Source organism: Capra hircus, chromosome 23 (genome assembly GCF_001704415.2).
Source record: "Capra hircus breed San Clemente chromosome 23, ASM170441v1, whole genome shotgun sequence".
In the NCBI taxonomy this organism is placed as follows: domain Eukaryota; kingdom Metazoa; phylum Chordata; class Mammalia; order Artiodactyla; family Bovidae; genus Capra; species Capra hircus.
Window position 1 is genome coordinate 31,698,691 of NC_030830.1, and position 27,995 is coordinate 31,726,685.

The 27,995-nt window shown below is 38.2% G+C and overlaps 1 protein-coding gene across 1 annotated transcript; it reads right to left on the bottom strand.

Moving 5' to 3' along the window:
- Nucleotides 382-27,833, bottom strand: POLH (DNA polymerase eta). Its single transcript, XM_005696339.3, has 11 exons — nucleotides 27,629-27,833; nucleotides 24,253-24,393; nucleotides 23,616-23,750; nucleotides 21,900-22,114; nucleotides 12,302-12,471; nucleotides 10,415-10,518; nucleotides 9,125-9,244; nucleotides 8,420-8,543; nucleotides 7,636-7,701; nucleotides 3,792-3,961; nucleotides 382-2,171 (listed from the first exon to the last, which is right to left on the bottom strand). Exons 2-11 carry the CDS (start codon nucleotides 24,387-24,389, stop codon nucleotides 1,286-1,288), a joined length of 2,127 nt encoding a protein of 708 aa, XP_005696396.1. The 5' UTR covers nucleotides 24,390-24,393; nucleotides 27,629-27,833; the 3' UTR covers nucleotides 382-1,285.

Here is a 27,995-nt window from a genome sequence, read left to right on the forward strand (position 1 = left end):
CTGCATTGATACAGCACTGAGAAGGATGAAAAAGTGTATAAGTAGTCTGTACATTTTTAGTGTTAGTTCCCCTAACCCTAAAATTTTCACTCTCTATATTCATCCAGTGAATATCAAGGACCTATTGTGTGCAAAGCACTGTGAAGAATTCTTTTTTTTTTTTCCCCATTGTAAATATTTATTTGGTTGCACTGGGTCTTCATTGCAGCATATGGGATCTTTAGTTGCAGCATGTGGGATCTAGTTCCCTGACCAGGGATTGAACCCTGCGCCCCCTGCATTGGGAGCACGGGAGTCTTAGCCACTGGACCACCAGGGAAGTCTCTGTGAAGAAGTCTTGCCTTTAAGAAATCTACAGATCTAGTAAGGAAGAGCCATGTACACGGTAAGTACTGTCTTTTATTAGATACTTAACACAAAAGTGGAAAGTATTTTTGGAGGAAGAGCTAATTTGCTAGACACAGTGGTTTTCAAATGTTCCCCCCTTCAAACTATAGGTCCCCAACTTATAAATAAGCTAAAATAAGTCTGAAAGTACTGGTTTGAGTACATGTGCCTTATGCCCCCATCACTCAGTTCACCTTCAGTTGGCTTCTCTGTGTAATCAACATGTCCCACATCAGAAAAGCCACAGCCGATAGCCACACACATAAGCAGAGTAAGTATACAGTGATATAAACAGACAAGTGCAAAAAGCTACAATAATTCATTTAAAACCCCAAGCTAAATAAATATTCACACTTGAGTAGGAAAGAGCTGAACAGGGCAGTGACCCTGAAGGCCCAAGCACTTCCCTTTTAAATGTGTACTTAGGGTCTAAGGAAATGACATTGCCCAGAGGACAGTTACTATTTTCTAGATCAAATTCATTTCTCAAGTTCATTAACACAGATTCAGCAGGGGTAGGGATAAGGCTGAGATTATGTTTAACATGTTCCCTTGTGTTGCCAGTAACAAGGTCCTGGACAAGGTGACTTTCTTGAGGACATTTTCCAAGAGGCAAAGCCAGGTTTGGAACCTCCAAGGCCAGGCATTCTAAACTGACACTGCTTCCCTAAAGACTAACGATTTAAAAAACAGTTATCTGAAAGATGAGTTTTTACATCCTTTCAGGAGTAGGATTTGAATCCATGCCTGTAAAGAGATGGGAGCCTTAACTCAAGATCTGGATTATTTTTCTTATTAAAAATTTCATGAAGTTACAAGTCTCCTCGAAGTGAACTTATTCCCACCTCCCAGGTTACAGATAAAATATTACCACCCTGCAGCAAGCCTGAGGGCAGCACTAGTGTGTTAATGGTTTAAAGAATGATTCCAGTGTCTGCATGCCCTCAGGCCTGGGCCGTTTATTATTTGAAGCCAGAGGGCTCTTGGGATTTCTTTTGCTTTGAGGAGAACTGGGAGGAACAACCTGCAGGTTTGAGGAGTGGGGCTGCAAAAAGGAGTTCTGTAACTCCAATGCAAAATGATAGTCCGAGTGTTCTGGCATGTCCCACACAGGTACCAGAGAGCCACACTTCTCGCAGGGCACTTGGTCCTCAGCAGCCAGAAGACTGGAGGTCATAGTTGCCTTTTGAGCCACCTCCAGAGCAGATGTGGAAGTTAAAGAAGCAAGGTTGTTGAGGCTGTTCTGGGCCAAATCCATCTCTGTGGGAGTTGTTTTGGGGGATCCTAGCTTCAACATCTTTTCACAGTCAGGGGCACAATCTGGATTCTCTGTTGGAAAATAGTTTGGTAACTCTTTAGGACTGGGCTTCTGTGGAGGGAAGAAAACTGAAGGATCAGTGAGCTGCTTCTGCTTTAGAAGCAGACTTTTCTGCTTAAAGAAGGGCTCGGTTCCTATAGTATGACTGCTTTGAAAAGCTAATGAGGGCTTGGATGGTGGGCTCATGGGGGCCTGTGTAGCGGCAGTAGGAGAAGAAAGTGAAGCTTCTTTGACTTTCTGCTTTTCTGCAGCTTTCTGGAAGAATGATTCCAGAGAAGTAGTTGCTTTCTTAGGGGTTGTCACCGCTGGGCCACTTCCCTGGGTCGTGGCTTCTGAACTGGTGATTGGCACTTTTGGCAGAGAACTTGGGTCACTGCTCAAGAAGGTGGTGATGTCTGGGCCAGGTGAAGGGGTAGAGGAACAGAATTTGGTAGCACAGAGGAAAAGCATTATAAGGGGAGGGAACCTGTATAGAAAGTAAAAGAATAGATTAGCAGCAGGTCACAGATTAAGTTTCTAAATGACTGGGACTCTGGTTCTGCCACAGAAGGAAATTATCACTATCTCAAACTTTGGGGTATATTGGGTTAATACAGATTCAGCGGACCTGGGATGGGTGGAGAATCTGCCATTCTAACAAGTTCTCAGGTGATGCTGATGCGGCGGTCTAGGACCACACCCTGAGAACCTCTAGTGAACACCCAGCAAGTAGGATGTGTAAGTTGGCTCCCCTGACAAGTGGGTTTACTATTTGCATGATACTGCTGCACAGCTGCTGAAATTCACAGTTGAGGCAAGACACTATCTAAAGCTACAAAAAAGTTTTTAAATAGACTGGAAAGACGAAAAAAAAAAAAATGCTCTATGCAGTTTTTAAACAGAACCTGAACTCTCATTTTCAACTCTGGAATTTATCTAGAGAATGAAATTTCACAACTGCTTTTGATTACCTAGCCTAGTCTCAGAAATATTTCAAGAAATTTGTCATAAAGTTCCTCTTTATGTCTCATTACACAAATACATTTTCACATAAGTTGAATTTCAGAAGATGAAAATGTGCTTTTATATACAGATTTAGTCCCTCGATGAGATAAAGGGTAAATGCTATTTTAAGATTATTATGACAGTATCTCACTATTCTCTTTCATGCTTTGGGACAGTCTTATCAGATACTATTATGCTTCCCTGCCAATATAATATTTTATACTCTTGGTGAAATTTGTTATAATCTGCCAGTTTATAAGGTTTAATGTGAACACAGTATCACAATTATCATTTGGTTCAGTAAAATCACTCAATATTTGAAAATAAATAGTCTTCATTCTTTACTTAGAATAATTTACTTCTTGTTAGTCTTTGTAAATAACAAGTATACCAAGTAAGTAAGTATTCTTCAAGTAAGTCAGTCTTCTAAGTATTACAAAGACTCTAACTTTAGAAAGTAATATATTCAGATAAGCAATAACTTAAGATGGCTAACTAAACTTTTCTTTTTTAATCTCTAATGTAGATCTATATTAAACAACCAGTTTATCTTTCTCACATATTATTAACATATTTACCTTGTGAATTTGGAATACTTTTAGAACGTAAGAGGCTATGTTAAATAATGATAGGATTCCAATACTAAAAATCATTACTATCTGAACAGTAAATGAACACACTCCCATATAGAGCTGATTATTTTTAATGGCCAGCTGAAGTGAAATTTATTATTAAGGAGGATGATTTTAAAATATAATAATCAGACAGTTGAGAGAGAAGTTCTCTGAAACTTAGGAGTTCTGCATTCCCAAGTACACCTGGTCGATCCCCTGACTATAACAACTTAGTATCAGAAAGGGTAGTGTTGGTTCAGTCTGCCTCTGAAACCTACCCCTGGGCACTGGATGGCACCCAATGTAGACAAAGAGGCTGAGCCATGTTTCTGGTATTTCTCCTGGGTTCTCTCCCTTAATGCATGACCACCCCTCTCTGTAACAGGTCATGCTACAAAGAACCTACCCTAACTGGAAAGCTTATATACTAATTTTAAATAAAGACAGGGTATGAGTCTCAAATGAAGATGAGCTAGAAGGAAACTCACCATTCAGTCTGGGTTCCTGAAGTGTTACAGTTCCTGATGGTAGCAAATGCATCATGGCTCATCTTGTGAGCATCATAGTGGGTGAGGGCACAGCAGCGTCGCAAGCTGCTGAGACGTCTGTCTCCTTGTATACGCATGCTCACAACCAGCTGAGTGGCCACCCTGTCGTTCTGTGGGTGTAAGAGGATTGAGACAGAACTAAAGTTACCTTGAGCAGCTGGATTCTAATACTGAACTCTGTGAGAGAAAAGAATCAGGGTGGCATAATGGTTTGGAAATAAGGTTTCATTTTTAAAATATTTGTGCTGTTTCTGCATATAAGTAACTGGAGAAGACATAATTTGGGTGGAGTATTAGAATATCTAGGATATTTTGACAGAATAAATGAAAATGGTTTCTCCTAAATGTTCTTCTGTGGTATCCATGCAGGAAGATTATACAAAGGTCTACAGTACTATATTCTGTGACTGAAGGAAGAGTTCATGTAAGTCATTGAAAGGGGGTCAGGATTGAGTAGTGGATCTCTTCTTAACCTCTCTGGTGCTCTGATGCTCAAGAAGAGAAGTTTCTACTAGCATCTCCTTACAGCCCATCTATAGAAGATACACAGGTAGTGAGCTGCCTCTAGAAAGCAAGATCACTGACTCACTTTTCGGTGAAATCTAAGTATATGAATCCTGTTGATGCAAAGCAAACTAAGAAAATAAGGCCAAGAGGCAATAAGGTGACAAGTATACACAGGGACCTCTCAAAATCAAAAGATTCTAGTGAGAAGAAATATACTTAAGACAAATAAACCAAAAGTAGCAACTAATTTTTAGGTAAAAATACATTTTGTATTTTTGTGCATTTTGTAAATACAGCTTATTCAGGTTTGTATATATCTCGAGAGATACATAAGTACAAAGAAGTTCTTGTTGACTAAAACCAGTTACCTATAACTGTATCAGGCACTATCAAGAGATAAAGGAGAGAACAAAATAAAGTCCAGGCTCTGGAAGATCTTATCTTGTAGTAGGGGCTACATATAATAAACAAGTAGGCTTGTAATAGAAATGACTACACAGTGCAATGGAAAAAAGCAGAGTAAGGCAGAGAGTGACGGAGGCTGCTGATATGATAGAGGAACTGGGGAGGAAGTGAAGGCGAAATTTACTTGGTGTGTTAAATAAATGGGGAAGAGGCCAGCAGAGTGGAGGCTGTTAGTGGACTAGGTGAGGGGGAAATGACAGGACATGAGGTCAGACTATCAGAGGATAGAGAGATGAGAACGGAGCGACACCTAGTGGGCAACATCAAATAAGCCCACAGCACAACCTCTTTATGTTACCTACTGAAGAACAAAGACCAAACTGCCAACCTTTGTTAGATCACAGAGAAAGCAAGGGAATTCCAGAAAAAACACCTACTTCTGCTTTACTGACTAAAGCTTAGACTGTGTAGATCATAACAAACTGGAAAATTCTTCCAGAGATGGGAAATACCAGACCACCTTACCTGCCTCCGGTGAAATCTGTATGCAGGTCAAGAAGCAACAGTTAAAACCAGACATGGAACAATGGACTGGTTCAAAATTGGGAAAGGAGTACATCAAGGCTGTATATTGTCACCTTGCTTTTATGCAAAGTACATCATGCGAAATGCCAGGCTGGATGAAGCACAAGCTGGAATCAAGATTGCCAGGAGAAATAACAACATATGCAGATGATACCACTCTAATGGCAGAAAGTGAAGAGGAACTAAAGAGCCTCTTGATGAGGGTGAAAGAGGAGAGTGCAAAAAGTTGGCTTAAAACTCAGCATTCAAAAAACTAAAATCATGGCATCCAGTCCCATCACTTCATGGCAAATAGATGAGTAAAAAGTGGAAGAAGTGATAGATTTTATTTTCTTGTGCTCCAAAATCACTGCAGACGGTGACTGCTGCCATGAAATTCAAAGATGCTTGCTTCCTGGAAGGCAAGCTATGACAAACCTAGACAGCATATTAAAAAGCAGAGACATGACTTTGCCAACAAAGATCTGTATAGTCAAGGCTATGGTTTTTCCATTAGTCATGTAGAGATGTGACAGTTGGACCATAAAGAAGGCTAAGCACTGAAGAATTGATACTTTTGAATTGTGGTGCTGGAGAAGACTCTTGAGAGTTCCTTGGATAGCAAGGAGATCAAACCAGTCAATCCTGAATATTCATTGGAAGTACTGATGTTAAAGCTGAAGCTCCAATACTTTGGCCACCTGACACAAAGAGCTGACTCACTGGAAAAAGACCCTAATGCTGGGAAAGCCTGAAGACAAAAGGAGAGGAGAGTGGCAGAGGATGAAATGGTGAGATAGCATCACTGATTCAGTGGAGATGAATGTGAGTAAACTCTGGGAGATAGCGGAGGACGGAGGAGCCTGGCATGCTACAGCCCATGTGTTGCAAAGTCGGATATGACTTAGTGACTAAACAAAAACAACCAAAGAGCAAACATTTACTACCAATTCTGCTAAAAAGGGGCAGACAGTTAATTACAGATGATTTTTGATAGTATTCAGTTGATGTTTCAACAGGAGAGGACACATCAAGCAATACCATCAGGAAAATGAAAATCCACAGGGAGAAAATATTTGTATATTATATATTTGACAAGGGATTTGTATCCAGAACACATAAAGAACTTTTAAAACTCAATATAAAGAGACAACTCATTTCAAAAATGGCAAAGGATCTCAACAGGTATTTCTCCAAATAAAATCAGAAAATAGTCAACATGCACCTGAAAACCACTTTATACCTAGTGACTAAACAACAAAGACATAGAGAAATTACAAGCCTCTGACATTGCTGGGAGTATAAAATAGTGCTGCGACAGCCTGACGTGCTAACATAGAGTTAGCATGTGACTCAGTATTCTACTCCTAGGTATATAAGGGAAGTGAACACATGTCTACAGAGAAATCTGTACATGAATGTTCACAGCAACATTACTTATAATAGCCAAAAAGTGGAAACAACTCAAATATCCATTCACTAATGAACTGATAAAATAAAATGTGATATATCCTTTCAGTAGAATATTATTGTCATAAAAAGGAATAAAGGACTGATAGATGCTACAATATGAATAAACCTTGGAAACATGTTAAAGATTTCAAGCCAGTCACAAAAGGCCACATATAAGATTATTGCACAGATATGAAATGTCCAGAATAGTAAATCTATACGGACAGAAAGCAGACTAGAACTGCCTAGGGCTTGCAGAACAACTATTAGTGAGTACAGGATTTCTTTTTGGGTTATGGAAATGTCCTTAAATTTATTATGGAATAGTTAACTCTGAAATATATGAAAACTACTGAACTTTATACTGTAAATGGGTGAATTTTATGGTATGTAAATATATATATGTGTCAAGTTTTTTTTTAAGAGAGAAGATAAACTAATCATATATTTAATCTTTGCCTTAAGACTGTCTCTAAAACTGAATACTTCTTTGTCACATGGACTGTGTTAAAGCTGAATAATTTACACTCTAATCCCTAAATGTCCTGCTTAACAGTTCTGTACTCTGATGAAGATCCACTGTGTATTCAGAGTTGGAGTAGGATTTAGATAATATACAAAAATGTAAAAGCAAATGGTAATGAGGGAGACAGGAGTAGTCAGGTCTTCACAGATCTAGTAGTCAGTAGTTCACAGATTTAGGTTTTTGAAAATCATATTGAGTTTTACGGCAGTTTTATGGGAAAAGATAAAAGATTTCTTAACATTTTGTAGCTGGTATCTTTTTGTATCTTTTTTCTACTCCATACTGATACTTATATTCCAAAGCTCATCCAAGCAATAAAGAAAATCTTACAGCATTTCGGTCCTTGGTGAGTCTCTCCTCTAGTTCCTGGGCTAATTGCAAAAGCCACCATTGCACCTAAAAAGAGTATTGATATTTTAATCTTTCATTTAAAGACTCTAGGTTTATTATAGAACTCTCAGGTAGCGCTAGTGGTAAAGAACCCGCCCGTTTAAGAGACATGGGTTTGATCCCTGAGCTGGGAAGATACTGGGAGGCATGGCAACCCTCTCCAGTATTATTGCCTGGAGAATCCCTTGGACAGAGGAGCCTGGCTGGCTACAGTCCATAGGGTCGCAGACATGACTTAAGCGACTTAGCACACACAAATGGTCATTTTGTTCGGTTCTCCCCAAAATGGAAGTGTGCAACAGTCTCCCCCATAAGGATCACCAGATGACAGAAATCTTCAGAACTCTGACCTGCCCTAATCTAAGAGTTTTCACTTTCTTTTCTTGCTGGCATGCTATCAGGTAAACTTCAGGCATGTTCCAGCTCTGAGAAAAAAGACACAAACTTGAGGCACAATGTCCTGGCTTCCTAAGTTTTCATCTACCAAAAAATGAGTAATTCCATTTCAAACTTCAGTCAGTTCCATTCTGTTTCTTTTTGGATGAAGAAAGAAAATAATAATAATAAAAATCCCAAGTGAAATTCATCAATTTTCAACACAAAACCCCTTCGGTTTCCTGTGTATTTTACAGCATAAAGGTTCCATCTAAGTTTCCACAGCTACCAAAACCTACCCACCAGTTCCCTTAAAAGAGACAATGTTCTGTCAAGAATGTCTGCCTACCTGAAACCGAGTAGATAGAGCTGTTTTTCCTGGGAAGTTCTTGCTGCAGCCAATGGTTTTGGTTATTGGCCTGGGTTTAACTGGATCATGTTCAATCCCCCGGCACATGGCATATAGCCAAGATCTAATAAAACCAACACAAAAGTTTAAGGTGAAAGCAAATGACTATCCTTGTTAAAACAAAATACCTATATTATACTAAACCTTTTATCCTTTTCATGAAAAAGGAAAAATCTATTCAAAATTAAGTTCATCACAGAATCTTGCCCTTCCCTATGAATTCCAGTACAATAAACTGCTCAGGAGAAGAATACCGATTATGCTTTCTAAGGTCAAGTCATCATTTATATTTTGGAAAAGTACCAACCAAGCTACAGGATTTTACATCCCCAAGCTTTTTTGGTACTTACTAAGCCTAAATACAAGGATCTTAAAGAAATAACAGCATCTTTGTACACGTATATAACCAAGCTTCAAAGTTGCGTTCCTTTCTACCAACCTAATTAGTTAGGTACATGGGGCGGGGGGGGGAACTAGACTGATAGGCTATAGTGACCTAATATTTTAAAGCAAAAGGATCAATGCAGTTACCTCAAGGAGTGAATATTAACCTAATAGGTCTAGATTTTACCTGATGCTTTTGTCTACATTTGAATTTAACATATCCATAAAAGTTATGACTGAACAGTATCAGGAATCACTTACCCATTCCTCTCCCCAAAATGACTCTGGAGCTGGGATTCAGAGAACTGGGTCAGCTCTCCCATGTATTCTACCCCCAGGATTTCAATGACAGAGGCCCCTAGTTTTCCTCCAAGATTACGGCTAACAACAACAAAAGACAATACATTTGTAAGTAACATCATCAATACCTAGTTAGCAAATAGATACAAAACATTTTATCTATGTAAGCAGCTCTCCAGAAGATTCAGGGAAAAGGATAACACACAGTGGTCCTGTAAATTATTGATTTTCTAGAATAAGACTAGATGACTGGGAATTCAATACTCTGAGAGTTAGGGCCTAGGAATAGGAGTAACCATAGCATAAACACAAAGGTAAATTCATTAAGTGGTTATCAAATCAACTATATAAAATTTTTAATTATATAGAATCTACTGTCCCATTTATGGATTCAAATTCCACCTCCCAAAACAAACCCCTTCAATAGTACAACCTTTTGTATTTAAGAATATAGTAATTCTTCAGCCTAGCCTTTGAGATGTCTAATAATCTGTCCTTAACCTATCTGTTCAGTCCTTTTTCCATTACTTATTTTCCTCAATATGGTCCTAGGTCATGTCCTGTTCACTGAAAATACCTTATACTTTCTCCCTTTTTGTGTTCAAAACATTCTCCAAATTGGTATTTCTCTTATCTTCTCATCTGACTCCAAACTGTGCCAAATCTGAAAACGAAATCCCATGCCCTTTTTATAAGTCCTTCTCCAGTGACTTTTATGAACTTTGGTGACTCCCTGTACAATTCATTTAGCAGTTCCACACAGTCTTGATTACGGAACTTTCATTATTGCTTTGAACAGTTATATTTTGTCCCTTCAACAATATTATAAGCCGTTGGTCAAGGACACACAATTGGTATGCACAGCCTAGTTATTAATTTTATTTGGGAACAGTTCAGTAGCCCTGAATGGCTTGCTACGATATTAGAAAAAAGGAAAGAATTAAAGTTCCTATTTGTTATTTAGTAATAGGTTTTAATAAAAAACCTAGAAGGAAGTTAAACGTATGGCCAAAAATCAGTTCATTTTTTAAAATTCAGGATTAAGTATCTTCCACAGATAATCTGGAATTGGAGGTTCATTAAGAAAAGGAATCTCAGTGTGTTTGCAGAATTTTCTATGTTTTCTCCCTCCTGTCTCCATGGTACCTGTTTTCCTTGGCTCCAATTCTTAGGGAACAGAAGAAGCTACAACTAGAGAGGGCCTTCACATAGACAGAGGAGTGGAAGGTTAGGTGCTCCCTGAGTACTCACACTTTGTTAATGGGCACTTGGTTGAAGAGCTGTGGGACTGACCCATGTGAGACCAGGGTCTGCCGGTTGGGCTTGTTTAATCCACAGGCCAGTTTTGCCAGAACCTGGAGCATGGGAAGCATAAAAGCCTCATTACTGTCAACACCCACACATGGTGAATATTAATATATACACATACCCACATTCACACACAAGGCACAGCTTAAGGGCTGTAACTAGTGGTTTCCACATTAAAAACGAAAACAGAGCCAGAAACTCAAGACATCTCCAAACCTGGGTGTCCAACAACATCCACAGTGGAAACATGACCCACTATCATTATCCTCATTGTTCTTCCCACATCTTCCATTGTGTTTTCCTTTAGTAGTTTTTTCCACCCTCATCTGTTCCTTAAGGTTCTCCTACTTCAAGAGGGTAAAGAACAAAGAAGCTACAGAAGAAACTTAAGAGGCATTTCTTAGTGTGTCCATATGAATATGCTAAAACAAACTCATTTTGCCCTACCCCACTTACAGACATTTCTTGATTAATGGTCAGTCCATTTTAAGTCCCAGTTTAATACAGATTACCATCATTTAGTATCTGTGACAAAGACTGGGCTCAAAATCATCATCCAGTAGCAAACATCTTGTACTAAATAAGACTTCAAAATGAAAAACACCCATGAGAAGTCTTTTCAAAGAACAAGGTACTTCAGTGGTATCAATTCACAAATTATAATTGGTAGGAAAAAATATAAAATTACTTCACATTCATGGGAGAGATTCTCTGAAACTTCTACTAGGTCATAATTAGTTTAAATTACTACACTGAGATTTTTGTTTCCTCTCTCTCCACCTAACCAGGAAAAAACTTCCCCAAACTCTACTGGGTAATTTGGTAACTTTCCTCTTTTTGGAAATTCCCTGGTAGTCCAGTGGTTAAGACTCAGTGCTTTCACTGCTGAGGGCCTGGGTTCAGTTCCTGGTCAGGGAACTAAGATCCCGCAAGCTACACAGTGCCAAACTTTTCTCTTCTTGAGGAAGGGAGAGAAGGTAGTAACCAGGGAAAATCAGCTACCACCCTATGACTAAGCCTAGACCAAAGGGGATGAAGATCCCAGGGCCAAACTGTACTTTAATTAGAAAGAATAGAAAAAAAGCAGAGACTACCTAGGTCACACCACAGAAGTGAGATAATACTAGAATATTCAGCAAGTGAAAAGGAATAGGTTCATATATAAAATTAAAAGACTAGCCTGTTGTTTTTTTTTGGCTACACTGCCTGGCTTGTAGGATCTTAGTTCCCCCAACCAGGGATTGAACCCAGGCCCCGGGCAGTGACAGTGCCGAGTTCTAACCACTGGATCACCAAGGAATTCCCACTTCCTCCTTTCTTTGGATAGTTCAATCATTAAGGAAATATTGTGGCTACAACTATATAACCATTTCCAGCAAAATTTTCAGCCTGTTTCCTAGGAAAGTACATGTGCAATGTCAATTCTCATGTTGAAAGAATTACTTAGGTTTTTGTCTTCAATGTGAAGTTTAAAGAGGAACCCATTTCAAAGATGTGTAATGGTTTAAATGCCCCATGCAGGGACTTCCCCTGGAGGTCCAGTGGTTAAGACTTCTTCCAACACGGGATGTGGGTTTGATCCCTGGTCAGGGAGCTAAGATCCTACATACCTCAAAGTCAAAAAAAAGAAAAACATAAAACAGAAACAATATTATAAGAAATTCAATAAAGACTATTAAATAGTCCACATAAAAAAAAATCTTAAATGCCCCACTCATACCTATCCCGTCTATGCTTTATTGTTATTGTTTTGTAAAGTTTGTGTTTGTTTCTATCCCTGTGTTTAACTATAGATGTATCTGTTTCTCTTTGAAATCTATTAGCCTTCACCTTATTGTGTGAAATCCCAGCAGAACACTGAAAACCGGTCTGCCTCTCGATGGCTGCTCGCATTTCTTCCACAATCACTGCTCCCATAGTGAGCTGTAGGTCTGGAGAGCTGGTGCTTTCAGTCTGAAGAGAATCAAGCCATTGCAATAAGCCTTGTTTTCGCCTTTCCTCTGAAAAAGTTGAGAGGTCCCAGGTAGACATTTTTTTAAAATCAGGGTTTTATTTAATTGTGTTATCAAATGCAGAATGCTTAGATTTCAGGTACTTTAGATATGTTTTTAGAAGACTACTCAGTATCACAACAGAGATCAATTTCTCATACCAAGTCCAGCAGCCTTCATTTCCAGCCTAGGCTGAACCTTATAAGCTTCAATAACCAACAAATATTTTGTATTATCTTTTATGAGCAATGATTTTAAAGTACTTCTGTTTTCTCTCTCCAGTTTTGAACTTTCTTCCTCCAACTTCCCTTGCATGCCACCAAGAATTCTATTAAGTTACTCAATTAGAAATTATTCAGAATTATCTCACGCTTCAGTATAAACTTAAGTTAGCACTTCAGTATTTTTAGAGGTTGGTTCCAGTTGAATAGCTTAAATCTAATCAGCACCACTAGAAGATTTATTCTCTTGACAAAGTATTTAAATTAGATGTAGCTTTGTACTTATGGCCTTGAAAATATCTTATTACCCAATTTAGGACTAGTCAGTTTTGGAAAAGCATTTTAAAATCATATAACAAGAAAGTTAAGAAGAAATATACATGCTGGTTTAAAGAGGCTTAAGTGAGAGCTTCCCTGATGGCTCAGTGTTAAAGAATCTGCCTGCAGTCAGGAGACACAGGTGATGTGGGAAATGTGGGTTTGGTCCCTGAGTTAGGAAGATCCTCTGGAGCAGAAAATGGCAATTCACTCCAATATTCTTGCCTGAAAAATCCCATGGACAGAGAGGCCTGGCAGGCTGCAGTCCAAAGGGTTGCAAAGAGTTGGACACGACTGAGCACACACACACACAAATGAGCTATGACAAGGCAAGAAAATACAGAGTATCTTGAAGAGATAGAGTAAAGGTTCGTATATACGAGAGGAGGAGGAAGATGAACACATAGAAAGTATTTTCCAACTGCTGTTTCTCTCCTTTGCTAACCTGTCTTCCTCCTCTAATGCCCTAACTGTGGATACTGAGCAACATTCTTCTCTGTGTAGATACCTTTCTCTCGGTGAACTGGTACTGGCTTATGTTTCAATTTGCTTATGCTGAGTACATGCAAATCTTAAGCTCCTGCCCCAAATTCTTAAACTTTAATCCCTTATTTCTACCTCCCTACAGAAAATTTTTCATTAAATTTTTGAATTTTTCATTAAAGTATCAAACAAAATGCTACTGAAGTCAATCTTTATGTCTTCCTCCCCAAAGGTTCTCTTTCCCAAACAACTTCCTGTTTCTCTTAAAGGTTTAAAATCTAATATTGCCTTCTTTTCTTTTGCTCCCCTTCACTGTAGTTATCTATGGAGAAGGAAATGGCGACTCATTCCAGTATTCTTGCCTGGAGAATACCATGGACCTCTAGAGGAGCCTGGTGGACTACAGTCCATGGAGTCGCAAACACTCAGACAAGACTGAGCAGCTAACACAATTGCAGTTATCTAGTTACCAAGGCCACTTCAGCATATTCCACATATCCATTGCAACTCACTCTATTTTACTCATACTTCTTCCATTCTTGCCTGTGCCACTTTGACTTTTGTTTTTGGCCACACCAGGGATCAAACCCGTACCCCCTGCTTTGGAAGCACAAAGTCTTAAACACTGGATCACTAGGAAGTACCCATAAATTTATAGTTAGCTCTTAAAATCAGGTAGTGTGAAGTTTTACAAATTAGTTTTTTCCTAAAATTGTTTGACTATTCCACATCCTTTGCGTTTCCATGTAAATTTTAGAATCAATTTGTCAATTTCTATAAAATCCTGCTGGGATTTTGGTGAAAATGCAATGAATCTGTAGATTAGCTTGGGGCTTGACCTGCATATATCTTGAACTGTTTTTTCCACATATATTGTTAGATATATTTCTGATTTCATGGTTTTAATGCTATTGCAAAAATGCCATTGCTTTTTAAATTTCAACTTCCCATTTTAGATTTTAATATATAGAAGTATTACAAATTCTTGCACATTGACGTTGTCCCCTGCAACCCTGCTAAACTCAATTATTTAGTGGGAGTGGGGGGAGGTAGATTCCTTAGGATTTTCTATAAACATGGCCATATCTCCTATTTCATTCTTCCTTCACATCTTTTATTTCTTCTCTTGTACTGACTGCATCATCTTGAACCTCTAATACAATGTTGACTAGAACTGTCATAAGAGTGAGCACTGGTAATTTGTGCCAAAACTTCAGGATTAAACTGATAAACTCTAGCTATGGTCCACAATTCTAGGATCCATAACTAATACAAAAGAGAAGTCCTTATACTGATAACTGGTATACCTTCTTCTGTGCCATGAGCTGAGTAGTACCTTCCAAGCTCTGGTGGCTCAGATGGTAAAGAATCTGCCTACAATGCAAGAGACCGGTTTGATCCCTGGGTCGGGAAGATGTCCTAGAGAAGGGAATGGCTACCCACTCCAGTATTCTGGCCTGGAGAATTCCATGGACAGAGGAGCCTGGAGGGCTACAGTTCATGGGAGTTGCAAAGAGTTGGACATGACTGAGCAACTAGTACTTTCACTTTCAAGCTCCCTCTGGTTGTTCACAGAATTTATCATCTTGCGGCTGTAGGACTGAGGTCCTCCTTTCTTGCTTGCTGTCAATAGAGGGCAGCTCTCAGAGCATAGACATGGGGGCTTCTCCAAAGGCCCTCTTGCAATATGGCAGCTTCCTTCTTCAAAGCCTGCAAGGAGTCTATCCCAACTCCTACAGCTCTCAACTTTGGCAGCTGATTTTTTTTAAGTTTTTAAATATTAATTTATTTTTATCTTCTTTTTGTTTCTTTTTGGCTGAGCTGGGTAGCACATGGGCCAGGGGATAGAACCCATAGCCCCTGTAATGTAAGCATGGAGTCTTAACCACTGGACTGCCAGGGAAGTCCCTGAAAGTTGATTTATAATTTTTTTATATTAATACAGCTACACAACTGTTTCTTGTTATACACATTCACATGTTCAATATTTGCTTAGAAAGAAATGAATTAAGAGGAAACAAAGGAGAAAACAAAGGAGTTCTTTAGCTAACACAAACCAGTTACAAAGAGGCCCCAAAGGGAAAGTTTTCACTCTGGCAGTTTTTGAGTATTAAGTAATCATACTACTTAAACTTCACACACACATAACTATTTCAGAAACAGAAAACCCAGAGTTGCAAATGGGTAAATAGGACCCATTAAGAGGCAGGATGGTCAAGTTGAATGGGAACTTTAGTATCAAAACATCACAGACATCTGGATTCTTTTCCTAGCTTTGAAATATATGTCATATTCATGAAAAATAATTTCTGGGAGAATATATACACTTAGATCAGCTCATTTCTGTTAACAGATTTTTTTTCTGGCTACACACATCATGTGAAGACTCAGGAATATGATATGAAATATCACCATAAATCATTTCCTAGACATTGTATTATTCTGAACACTCTAAATAATAAGATGTTATCACTGCATCTGGAAGCTTAAAATTTAAACTGGACACAATAAAGCAACTTGTTCCTTCATATACAAATACCTTTTATTTCCTCATACAGAAATAAGACTTCTTTAAAACACTGGCAAACAACCATTTGAGTTGAAGTAACATTTGACCACCAACAGAGGTATGCACCATCATCTTCATCAGAGAGCTCTTCAACAATGAGTTGCCTCCCACAAAACCAATGTAATGTGTAATAGTTTTTATTCTGAACTATGTAGGTTTTGAGAGGGTCTGCAAATCTCCTGAAAACTGCATGCAAAATTGTCTTATATGTGAGTATCTATTTTTCTGAGACAAGCAAGGGTCCATAGCTTTCAACAGGTTTAAAAGGGCATACAGTCTTAAAAAAAACTTAAACAACAAATTATTTTAAGTATTATAAAAACAAAACACAACCACACAAAATCTGAGATACAGCAAAAGGAGTCCCCAAAAGGAAGTTCATAGCAATACAGGCCTTCCTCAAAAAGAGAAGAAAAGTCTCAAGACTTCTCTGGCAGTCCAGTGGTTAAGATTCTGGGCTTTCACTACTGGGGGCACAGATTCGATCCCTGGGCAGGGAACTAAGATCCTGCATGTCACTTGGCATGGGCAAAAAATTTTTAAAAAGAGAAAAGTCACAAACCATAAGATGCTGCAATATATATATTTGATAATGATTCATATCCAGAATACATAAAGAAGTCCTATAGATGAATGAGATAAGACAACCAAGAAAAATGAGCAAGTGCTTATATCGACACTTCATGAAAGAACGGTCATCACTTACAAAAAGATGTTCAATCTCATTAACACCAGGAACATGCAAACTAAAACCATAACATGATATCACCATATATGATATCACAATCATCAAAACGGTTAAAACACAAGAGGGAAAAGCAAGGGTTGACAAAGATGTGGCACGACTAGAACTCTCATATACTGCTAGTGGAATTATAAATCAGTACAACCATTCTGGAAAACTTTTGGGGGTATCTACTAACACTGAGTACAGACAAACTAAAGCTGAATACAGGCAAACCCTACAACTGAGCACGTCAGTCACATGCTCAACAGAATGTATACACTTGTTCACCGAAAGATATTTACAAAAATGTTCATAGCAACTCTGTTATTAGTGGTCCAAAACTGGAAAAAAAAACCCACAAAATATCCATGGGTAAATTGTAATATATTCATACAATGTAATACTACACAAACCCAACTATATACAACAGAATGGATGAATCTCACAAAGACAATATTGAATGAATGAAGCCGGACTCAAGTATATACTGCATAATTTCAATTTTAGAAACTTCAAAAATAAGTTAAATAGAAATCAGGACAGTTGTTATATAGGAGAGAGGGAAGAGGGACAGAGAACAACTGGGAGGGCAAGCAAATGTGGCTTCTAGAGTTCTGATGTTTTTTGATCTGGGTTCTGTTTATACAAGTGGGTTTACTTTGTGAAAATCAGTCAAGTGTACACCTAATTTACACACTTTATGTATATTATATCAAAGTTTAAATGAGCAAGAAAAAGGGAAACCTACTGGATTCCAGATTTCAGAAGCAGCAGAAATAATCATATCATAAAAATTATAATTTAAAAATTACTAAAAGGTATGTGGAGTCTAAAGTAGGACACAAATGAACTATCTATAAAACAGAAACAGACTTACAAAACAGAGAACAGACCTGTGGTTGCCAAGGGCAGCAGGGAGGGATGGATTGGGAGTTTGCAATTAGCAGATACAAACTATTACAATACATAGAATGGATAAAACAACACAGTCCTTCTGTATAGCACAGAGAACTATATCAATATCCTGTGACAAACTATGATGGAAAAAATATGAAAAAGAATTATATATATGTGTGTCTTAAAGAATCACTTTGCTGTATGGCAGAAATTAACACATTGTAAATCAACTATACTTCAACAGGGCTTCCCTGGTAGCTCAGTGGTGAAGAACCCGCCTGCCAATGTGGGAGACACAGGTTCAATCCCTGGTTGGTCAGAAGCAGCTAGGACCATGTGCCACAGCTACTGAGACTGTGCTCTAGAGTCTAGGAACCACAACTACTGAAGCCCATGCGCCTTAGATCCTGTGCTCTGTAACAAGAAGCTACCGCAATAAGAAGCCTGTATACCGCAACTGTAGAGTAGCCCCCACTGGCCGCAACTAAAGAGCCCACACAGTAACAAAGACCCAGCAAGGTCAGAAATTTTAAAATACTACATTTCATCAAAATGTATTTTAAAAAATAAATAAAAATCACTAAAAGGTACATTAAGTGAAGACCTAAAAAGCTGGTGAAATGTTTATAGATGGGATAGTTTAAGATACCATCTTTTTTAAAAATGTGAATTAAGGGACTTCCCAGGTAGTCCAATGGCTAAGACTCTGAGCTCCCAATTCAGGGGACCAGGTTTGAGCCCTAGTCAGGGAACTAGATCCCACACATGTCACAACTAAGACCCAGTGCACCTAACTAAATAAATATTTTTTTAAATAACTAAAAATGTGAATTCAATGTAACTTCCAGAATTTTCTGAGGAATTCAAGTAATGCATTCTAAAATATATACCAAACAATAAAGGTCCATAAATAGCCAAGACAATTTTGAAAAACAAAAGTAGAGGGGAGTCCTTATCAAATATTATAATATACCACAAACTAATAAAAACAATGTGTTTCTGAAACAAAAGGAGACCCTAATGGGCTATTATAGAATAACTGATATATGAGAAGTTGAGAAAAATGGATTATTAATAAATAACTGTTGGGGAAAACTGACTCACTAAAAGATTAATAATTAAGGTGGCTCCCTACTTTAAATCAAATATAATGGTCAACTCCATATAGTTGAAATACCTAAAAATAAGCTATAAGGCAAATTGAAGAAAATGTAGAAAAATGTCTTTAGGAACATCTGGTAGAAATGAATGTCTAACATGAGATTTAAAATGCACAAACCATAAAGTGAAAAATGGAAGGACTAAAAGAATTCATTCAACAAAGTACAGTATAAATAAAGTTAATGGATGACAGACCTGGGAAATGATGTTTGAAGTGTCAAAAACAGACAAGGAACCAACAATTAGGATACAGGAGACTTCTCCCCTGACAAAAAAGGGAGGAAATCCAATGGAAAATTGGGTGATTATAAATAAGCAAACTCATAAAAGTGGAAACTCAACTGGCTAACAAGTATATGAAAAAGCTCAACTTCAATTAGTAAATAGAGAAATATAAGCTAAAACAAGCCCCAAAATATAAAGTACACCTTTATAGCCATTACATTTTAAAATATTAGATAATACCAATTGCTGGTGAGGATAGGGAGGAAATGGGAACTCTTGTGTACTGTCAGTGGTCAGGCAAATTGTTAGAGCAGTTCTGGAAACCAATTTGGCAATATTTAGTGAAACCAAGTATATGTGTATACCCTATGATCTAGCAGTCCACTCCTGAAAATACTCAGAGAAACCCCTGCGTAGGTCCAAAAGAGGATTAATAAGGACATTGATCATATAAACAGAAGGGTCTGTAAACATAGTAGATCCATACCATAGATTGCACTGCAATTAAAAGCAACCAACTGGGCTTCCCTGGTGGCTCAGTGGTAAAGAATCTGCCTGCCAATGCAGGGGACATGGGTTCGATCCCTGGTCCAGGAAGATCCCACATGCTGCAGAGCAACTAAGCCCATGCACAACTACTGAGCCTGTGCTCTAGAGGCAGGAAGCCGCAACTACTGAGCACACATGCCCCAACTACTGAGGCCTGTGCACCCTAGAGCCCATTCTCCACAACAGGAGATGCCTCTTCACTGAGAAGCTCGTGCACCACAACTAGAGAGCAGCCCCCGCTCGCTGCAACTAGAGAAAAGCTCGTGCAGCAATGAAGACCCAGCGCCTCCCCCAAAATAAATGATTTTTTAAAAAGCAATCAATTACACATAAATATAGCTACATGGATAGATCTATAAAACCACCAATGAAAGAAAATTAAAAAGAATGAGATCTATAATACCATAACATGATCTTGTAATTAAGAAGCACAAGTTTTTCTTTTAACATTGTTTCACGGCAAATTAATGCAGTTTATACTCAACTGCATCTTTTTAAAAAAAATTTATTGGAGTATAGGTGATGTACAAAGTTGTATTAGTTTCAGGTATACAGCAAAGTGAATCAGTTATACATGCATCAATACCTATATCCACTTTTTAAAATTTTTCTTCCATAGAGGCCATAACAGAATACCAAGTAGAGTTCCCTGTGCTACACAGCACGTTCTTGTCATCTATTTTATATATAGTAGTGTATATATGTCAGTTACAATCTCCCAATTTATTCCTCCCTTCCTTATCCCCTCGTAACCACAAGTTTGTTTTCTACATCAGCTCTACTTGTTTTGTAGATAAGTTCATTTGTACCTCATCCATGCTGCTACAAATGGCATTGTTTTGTTCTTTTTTATGCCTGAGTAATACTGCACTGTACATATGTACCACATCTTCTTTACCCATTCCTCTACTGATGGGCATTTAAGTTGCTTTCACGTCCTGGCTATTGTAAACAGTACTGCAATGAACACTAGGGTGCATGCATCTTTTTGAATTATGGTTTTCTCTGGGTATATAACCCAGAAGTAGGATTGATGGGTTATATGGTAGTTCTGCTTTTAGTTTTTTAAAGAACCTCCAAAACTTTTTTTCCATAGTGGCTGTACCAATTTACATTCCCACCAACAGTGTACAAGGGTTCCCTTTTCTCCACATCCTCTCCAGCATTTTTATTTGGAAATTTTTTGGATGATGGCCCTTCTGACTGGTGTGAGGTGATACCTCATTGTATTTCTGATTTGCATTTCTCTACTAATTATTGATGTTGAACATCTTTTCACTTATATAATGTGTGCTTTTAAAACTCTAGCACAAGTTTTAAAAGAACAAATTATATAAAAAGCACAAGTTTTAAAAGTACACATTAAGTCAGAGAAAGACAAATACTGCATGTTATCACTTATATGTGGAATCTAAAATATAAACAAATGAATACAACAAAACTGAAACAGACTCACAGATATAGAGAGCAAACTAGTTGTTACTGTGAGGAAAGGGAAGAAGGGGCAAGTTAGGCGCAGGGGTTTCAGAGTTACAAACTATTGTATATAAAATAAATAAATGGATACAGCACAGGGAAATATAGTCACTATTTTATAATAACTTTAAATAGAATATAATCTATAAAAATATTGAATCACTATGTTGTACACCTGAAACTAATAGAAAAATTGACTACACTTCAAAAAATAAAAAAAAATGATAATTATCAAGTAAAATAATTAAATAAACAAAAATAATTAAAAGCACAAGTACAAAGCAACATTGTATAATCTGTAAAGACATATACATATTTAAGAAGATCTATGTCAGTGAGTGCCAGAGAGTTTGTGGGGTAGGAAGGGAGTGAGGGGAATCACTATGAAGGGAAAAGGAGTAAAATAAGTCAAATAAAATACGAGGCCTTGAGCAGCTCACTGATGACATCATCCTGTGAGTACGTCAACTCCCTGTTTTTGAGGTCCCCTTAAAAAAGCTCACCCTTCTTATGAACCAAGTTATACATTAACCTACAAATAATGGAAGCGCTCAGTCAGCCTTCTACTGATAACTTTAACCTGCCCTAGTTATGCTTAAGGAGAAACTTGATTTTACAGATTTCACAGCTTCTCAATATCCATATACCTGGAAAGATAAGAGAATTTGTATATCCTTCCATGTGAGTCCTTGAGATTCATTCACGTTGTAGGTTAAGTTTCGTTTCACTGAATCCAAGAAGGAGCAGTGTGACCAAGCAAAGCAGGTTCCAAAGGCAGGAAGCAGAAGCAATACTGATGCTATGGAAGTACCTTTCTCAACAGTCCCTTCTGTTGTAGGCCCTTGGGGAAACCCTTCAATGCAGGTGGTTGGCAACAAGTCTGCTGAGATACGCTGATTTTGGAGCTTTTGTAGTCTCTCTTGCACAGCACTGGTCAGGTCTAAATAAGCCTCATCAATGCTGCCACGTTCCATTACAGCAAAACGAGACATTATCTCCATCACTTCCATACTGGCTTCCCGGTACCTAAGAGCATGATAGCATAATATACTCACATACATACAGACCAAGGAAAGGATGCTCTTTCGCAGTAGCTGGTGTTCCTTCACAGACTTGAGTAAATTACTCCAAGGTATTTTTACAAATACTTGAAAAACTTAGTGTGTGTATGTGTGTATATATATACATATATACATATATATATGTATATATGTATATATATATGTTTCTGCAAATCATATTTTTATTTTTATGTGGCATCTCAAGTTAACTATTAAAATAATTTTAAATTATCTAGGTCTTAATAACTTTTTGGTCTATAAACATATTCTTAAATTTTTAAAAACTGCCTTTGTTTGTTACTTGATGAAGATTTTAAGGGTAAAATAAATGATCCAGTATAAAGTTGGTGGCATGTGGCTTTTCAAAATCACACTCTGAAGTCAACTATATTTCTGGGACATGACACTGTCTTTCCCAGCCAGCATAAAATTCTATTCAATGCAATGTAACATATGTCCATTAGTTAAATTAATTCTACTTTAGAGTAACAGTATTAATCTTCAGTTAAATCTGTCTTCATTTCTGGCAATAATTCCAATGTGAGGTTGGCTATGACACTCCACTTTTAGACTTCTGACAGGTGAATTCAGGAATATCTCAAGTCCCAAGTCAAAGCATGATCCCTACACACACCACCACATACAGTATAGTGTACTGTGAGAACGTGGGGATCTGAAAAAGAGTTGAATCCTCAGTCTTCTGCTTCTTAGCTGTGTGAACTTAAATTATTTAACCTCTAAACTTACCCCTTGTGTGTGTGTGTGGGTGTGTGTAGGAATGAGTGGGGAGGGGGTGGGGTGGATAATACTAGAATTTACCTTATAACGATGTGAGATTTAAGAGACACTGCCAATGAAAAATTTCACACAGTGCCCGGCATATGACATATGTTCAATATGTTTATTAGCTATTAGGATTATTATAATGGTGGGGGCTTGTACCTACCTCTAATTTGGCTATGCCTATATTAATGTCTTCTATTCTGAGGCTAACTTTCTAAAATCTGGGGGGAGAGAGCGCAGTTCAAAACAGAAAAAGTCAGCACCTTTGAATCCGTTCAATTCTGGCAAATAATTCTAGATATTGCACTAGAATGTGAATCTGACTCAACTTTCTCTGAGAAAACTCTTTTTAAGTTTCACAATCAATTTAATAACTTCAAACACTTCAGACTTTTGGCCTGAGAACATGGGAACTGGTATTAAGTTTTAATTACAATAACTAATTTTTAAACATTTAAGGAACTGAAAAGGTATTAAGGGTAGATATTATTATAGGTAATGATTCTCAACTGTTCCTAAAATATAATATTAAAATCTATTTTCATTTCACACTGAAAAGTTGGCTGACTGAAGGGAACCTTTTCAGATGTCATTTACACAAAACAAATTAGAAAACATCAGTTCCTAGCCTCATGAAATGATTCCAACTCCTCTACTCCCCTTAAACCATCTTCTCTTCTTACTTGGCGAGGTTAGCTTTTCCATGGAGCTCACGAACTTGTGCCAGTAGAAGATCTGGACATAACTTCTTAGCATCATCTGCCCACATATTTCTAGTAACCCCAAATGCACGAGCTTCGTAACTTACTGCAACTATTCTAAAGTTAGGAAAAAAAGGGGAGCAAAAACATTATATGATCATAAGCAAAAGTAATTAAAATTCAGCATGATGAATACGTTATAAACATAATAGAAACTTTTTGATCACAGATGCTACTATTTTTTTTCCTTAATTTCTTGGCCACAGAGCAAAAATATTACATGATCATAAAAATTTCACATGATCATAAAATTTCACATGACAACTAGATTATAAACACAATAGTAGAAACTTTTTGGCCACTGATGCTACTACTATTTTTTTAAAACTTTTTAGCCACACAACAGCATATGGGATCTTAGTTCCCTGACCAGGGATGGAACCCATACCCCCTGGAGTGAAGTCTTAACCTCTGGACTGCCAGGAAGTCCCATTGATACCACTATTCATTCTCAAACACAGCAGTTCAGAACTCTCAAAAATAGGACCTAGCATAGTGCCATGTATTCTCAGAGATTAAAACAGCAGTTTAGAGTTATAAGAATAACTATGATACATACCCACCACCCTTCCATGATGTGTACTGTACAACTGCACAAGGTTTATTCCTCAAATGAGGATTTTGCCGCTGTTCCACTTGAACGAAAAAACAGTCCATGTCCACTAGAGCAACTACCCGGTCTCTTCCATCAGTCATTTTTCTGTAAGACAATATATTATGAACAGTTAGGAAGGACATTGAATCTAAATCACCAAAGAAAACTACTTCCATTCTTTCACTGTCGAATTACCATCAGCATGGGAGCATGGAAACTAACAAGAATGAAACAGGCATTTTCATATACTGCTGGCAGGAGAATAACAAATTGATACACCTTTAGAAGGATAATAATAATAAAAGCTTTGAAAAATACCCATTTCCCCCCAAAGAACTGAACACTTTACAAAAGATATTCAGATAGTCAACAGGCATATGAAAATGGGCTCAATGTCATTAGGCATAGGGAAATGCAAATTACATGTACATCAATGCAAACTGCATGTACAAATGCAAATTACAATGTACATCAATGGTGGGATAAAGCCAACAGTTAGAATCTAATGGACAGACAAATTTCAAATATAAGTTCAGGGTAAAGAGAAGCACAAAATAATATATAGTATCAAAGCATTCATGTGAATTTCAAAACTTTCTTTGAAAAACTTCTAGGGTTACAGAAAAGTCACAAACATAGTAGGGTTCCCCCATACCCAGTTTCCCCTAGTGCTACATTTTACACAGCACAATTATCAAAGCTAAAAAATGAACATGAGCATAATATTCACACTACAAACTTTACTTGAATTTTACCAGTTACTCCCATTAATGTCCATTTTTGGTTCCAGAATCCAGCTTAAGATCCAGTCTTAGTCATCACATCTCCTTAGTCTTCTCCAATCAGTGCCACTCCATGTTTCTCATGACCTTGACAGTTTCACAGGGAACTACTCAGTTGCTTTGAGAACATCTCTCAGTTTAGGTTTGTCTGATGTTCCCCCTGCCCTTTTTAAAAATGAATTCTTAAAAAAAATTTTTTATTTATTTTTGGCTGTGCTGGGTCTTTACTGTTGCTTACACTTTTCTCTAGTTGTTGTGAGTGGGGCCTACTGTCTAGTTGCAATGAGCAGGCTTTGCACTGCAGTGCTTCTCTTATTGAGGAGAACAGCCTCTTGGTGCATGGACTTTAGAAGCTGCAACTCCCGGGCTCTAGGGCACCAGCCTAATTGCTCTGAGGCATGTGGGATCTTCCTGGGTCAGGAATCAAACCTGTGTCTCCTGCATTGCCAGGTAGCTTCCTTACAACTGAGCCATCAGGGAAGCCCTGATGTTTTCTCTTGATAAGACTGAGGTTATGCATTCCAGGCAAGAACATTGTGGAAGTGTTCTGCTTTTCTCGAGTAATGTATCATGTTTGGAGTTACACGACGTCACTATGTCTTAATACTAGTGATGGTAAACATATCATTGAATAGTGACAGTGTTTGCTAGGTTTCTCACTGTAAGGTTACTATTTTTTCCTTTCGTAGAAGAGATACTTTGAGACTATGCACATATCCCATTTCTCTTCAAATTTTGAACTTCTGAGCACCCATCAGCGGATCTGGCCTGTAACAATTACTTTGTAGTGTTCTACTGCTGATTTTCTATCTATTCGTGTTCAACTTTTGAAGACAAAAAGAAAACAACAAAAAAAAGAAAATACTACACACTATTTGTAGACAGACATACGTAAACGTATGGGTGCTAGACTGAAAGAACAAACCTTATAAACCATTGATAGAGGTAAATGTTTTCATTTAACATTGTTAGAAATCTGAAAGAAGGCTTTATAAACGAAAGCAGTGGCTCCCAAACTTTACTACAGATTGGAATAACCTAGGAACCTTTAAACACTATTGATTTCTGGCTTCTACTACCAGACATCTAACTTAATTAGAATGGGTGTGACCTGGGCATCGCAATTTTTATAAGTCTTCTCTAATGCGCAGCAGAGATTGGAAACCACTGACCTAACGTAAACAAGGTATTTAAATATGAGAGAACACAGGTTTTACAGTTGAGTAAGCACTCAACTGTACTTTTTTTAAGTGTCAAAAATTAACGTTCACCTTGAAAAAAGTGTCATGCTACTACAAAGCTGAAAGATTAGAGGGGAAAATGATGACTTCAAAAAACCAGAGTAGTCAAGGCATTGCTGTTGTTGCTGTTAAGTCGCTTCAGTCGTGTCCAACTCTGTGCGACACCACAGACGGCAGCCCACCCGGCTCCCCCAACCCTGGGATTCTCCAGGCAATCCACTGGAGTGGGTTGCCATTTCCTTCTCCAATGCATGAAAGTGAACAGTGAAACTGAAGTCACTCAGTCTTGTGTGACTCTTGGCGACCCCATGGACTGCAGCCTACCAGGCTCAACTGCAGCCTACCAGGCTCAACTGCAGCCTACCAGGCTCCTCCGTCCAGGGGATTTTCCAGGCAAGAGTACTGGAATGGGGTGCCATTGCCTTCTCCAAGTCAAGGCATTAATTCCTTACAAATTCCACTCACTGAAAACAGGCAGAATGTAATACTTTAAACCATAACATACCAGAAATCACTTTGCCCTGAAGTGGCTTTTGTGTAGTCTTCAAATAGATTAATATTGGATTAAAAAACAGTAAATGCATTGACTCATACACACACACACAGACTTATATCGGATTAAAAACAGTAAATGTAATGCCTCTCTCTCACACACACACACACATGCACACACAGACTTACACTGGATTAAAAATAGTAAATGCATTGTCACACACACACCCCTAACTACCATATTAGATACAAATACTAGAAGTGGAGTAGGAACAGGGAGCAGTGATTTAAGTACAGCAAACATTTCCTAAATACTCAACCACCAAAAACGGATATTTAGATTTTAACTGTTTTAGTTTTCAGTTTACGTATTTTGCTGGAGAAAGCAACAGCTTTTTAAAGATAAAAAGTGAAACACGCTCTATGTTAAAACTTTCCTTTGGGAATAAGGATTAGGCTACACCTCAAATGACCAAACACCTCAAATGACCAAAACTGTACAAACCTTCGGTATTTGCAATTCCTCATCTTTAACGATCTCAAGTTACCAAGATCTGTACAAAACACATTTAGTGACTATCAGGTGGTAACACAGCCAAGGAAAACCAGTACAAGTGAAGAGGGAAGTTTAAAAGCTACCATTTTTCCCCACAAGAAAAATTCTCTTAAAAGGCAATACGAGGGCCTTTTCTGTAAGCAATGCTTTCTACTTTATTGTTATTTCGGGCCAATGTTGTCCTCAATCACTGCTATATTATATAACCAATAGCCAAGGCAACATGAAAAGTCTAAAAACAGATACAGAACGGTTCTAAATTCTCTTACCAACGTGACGACACTTGGCAAAACCGCCACCCGCGGACGCCGTCGAGACTGGGCTAGGTGTCCACTGGAAGGACGTTAAAGCGGTCTTGAATATTTGCCCCCTTTCTGGGAACGGATCAGTCGGTTTCGAGACAGATTTGTTCCCTGGAACAACGGAGAAAAGAACCGAGGGTCGCAGACGGCCCTCGCCTAGGCAGCTGCTAGCACAGTCGGGCGGGTCCAACCTTGGCCAGCGCGACCGGCACACCGTCTTCCTGACAATCACACAGCGCGCGCGCCGCCGGGGACCGTTGACGCGCCTGCGTACCGCGGCCCCAAAGTCTCTCGCTCCGCCCACCAAGGAGCAACCGTCATAAGGGAGCCGCCA

Coding starts and splice junctions, on each gene's coding strand:
- POLH (XM_005696339.3), bottom strand. CDS start 24,389: ATGACTGATGGAAGAGACCGGGTAGTTGCTCTAGTGGACATGGACTGT. Junction 9,245..10,414: donor CAAGTGCCCATTAACAAAGT/GTGAGTACTCAG, acceptor TGTTGTTGTTAG/CCGTAATCTTGGAGGAAAAC. Junction 7,702..8,419: donor CTCTATCTACTCGGTTTCAG/GTAGGCAGACAT, acceptor TACTCTTTTTAG/GTGCAATGGTGGCTTTTGCA.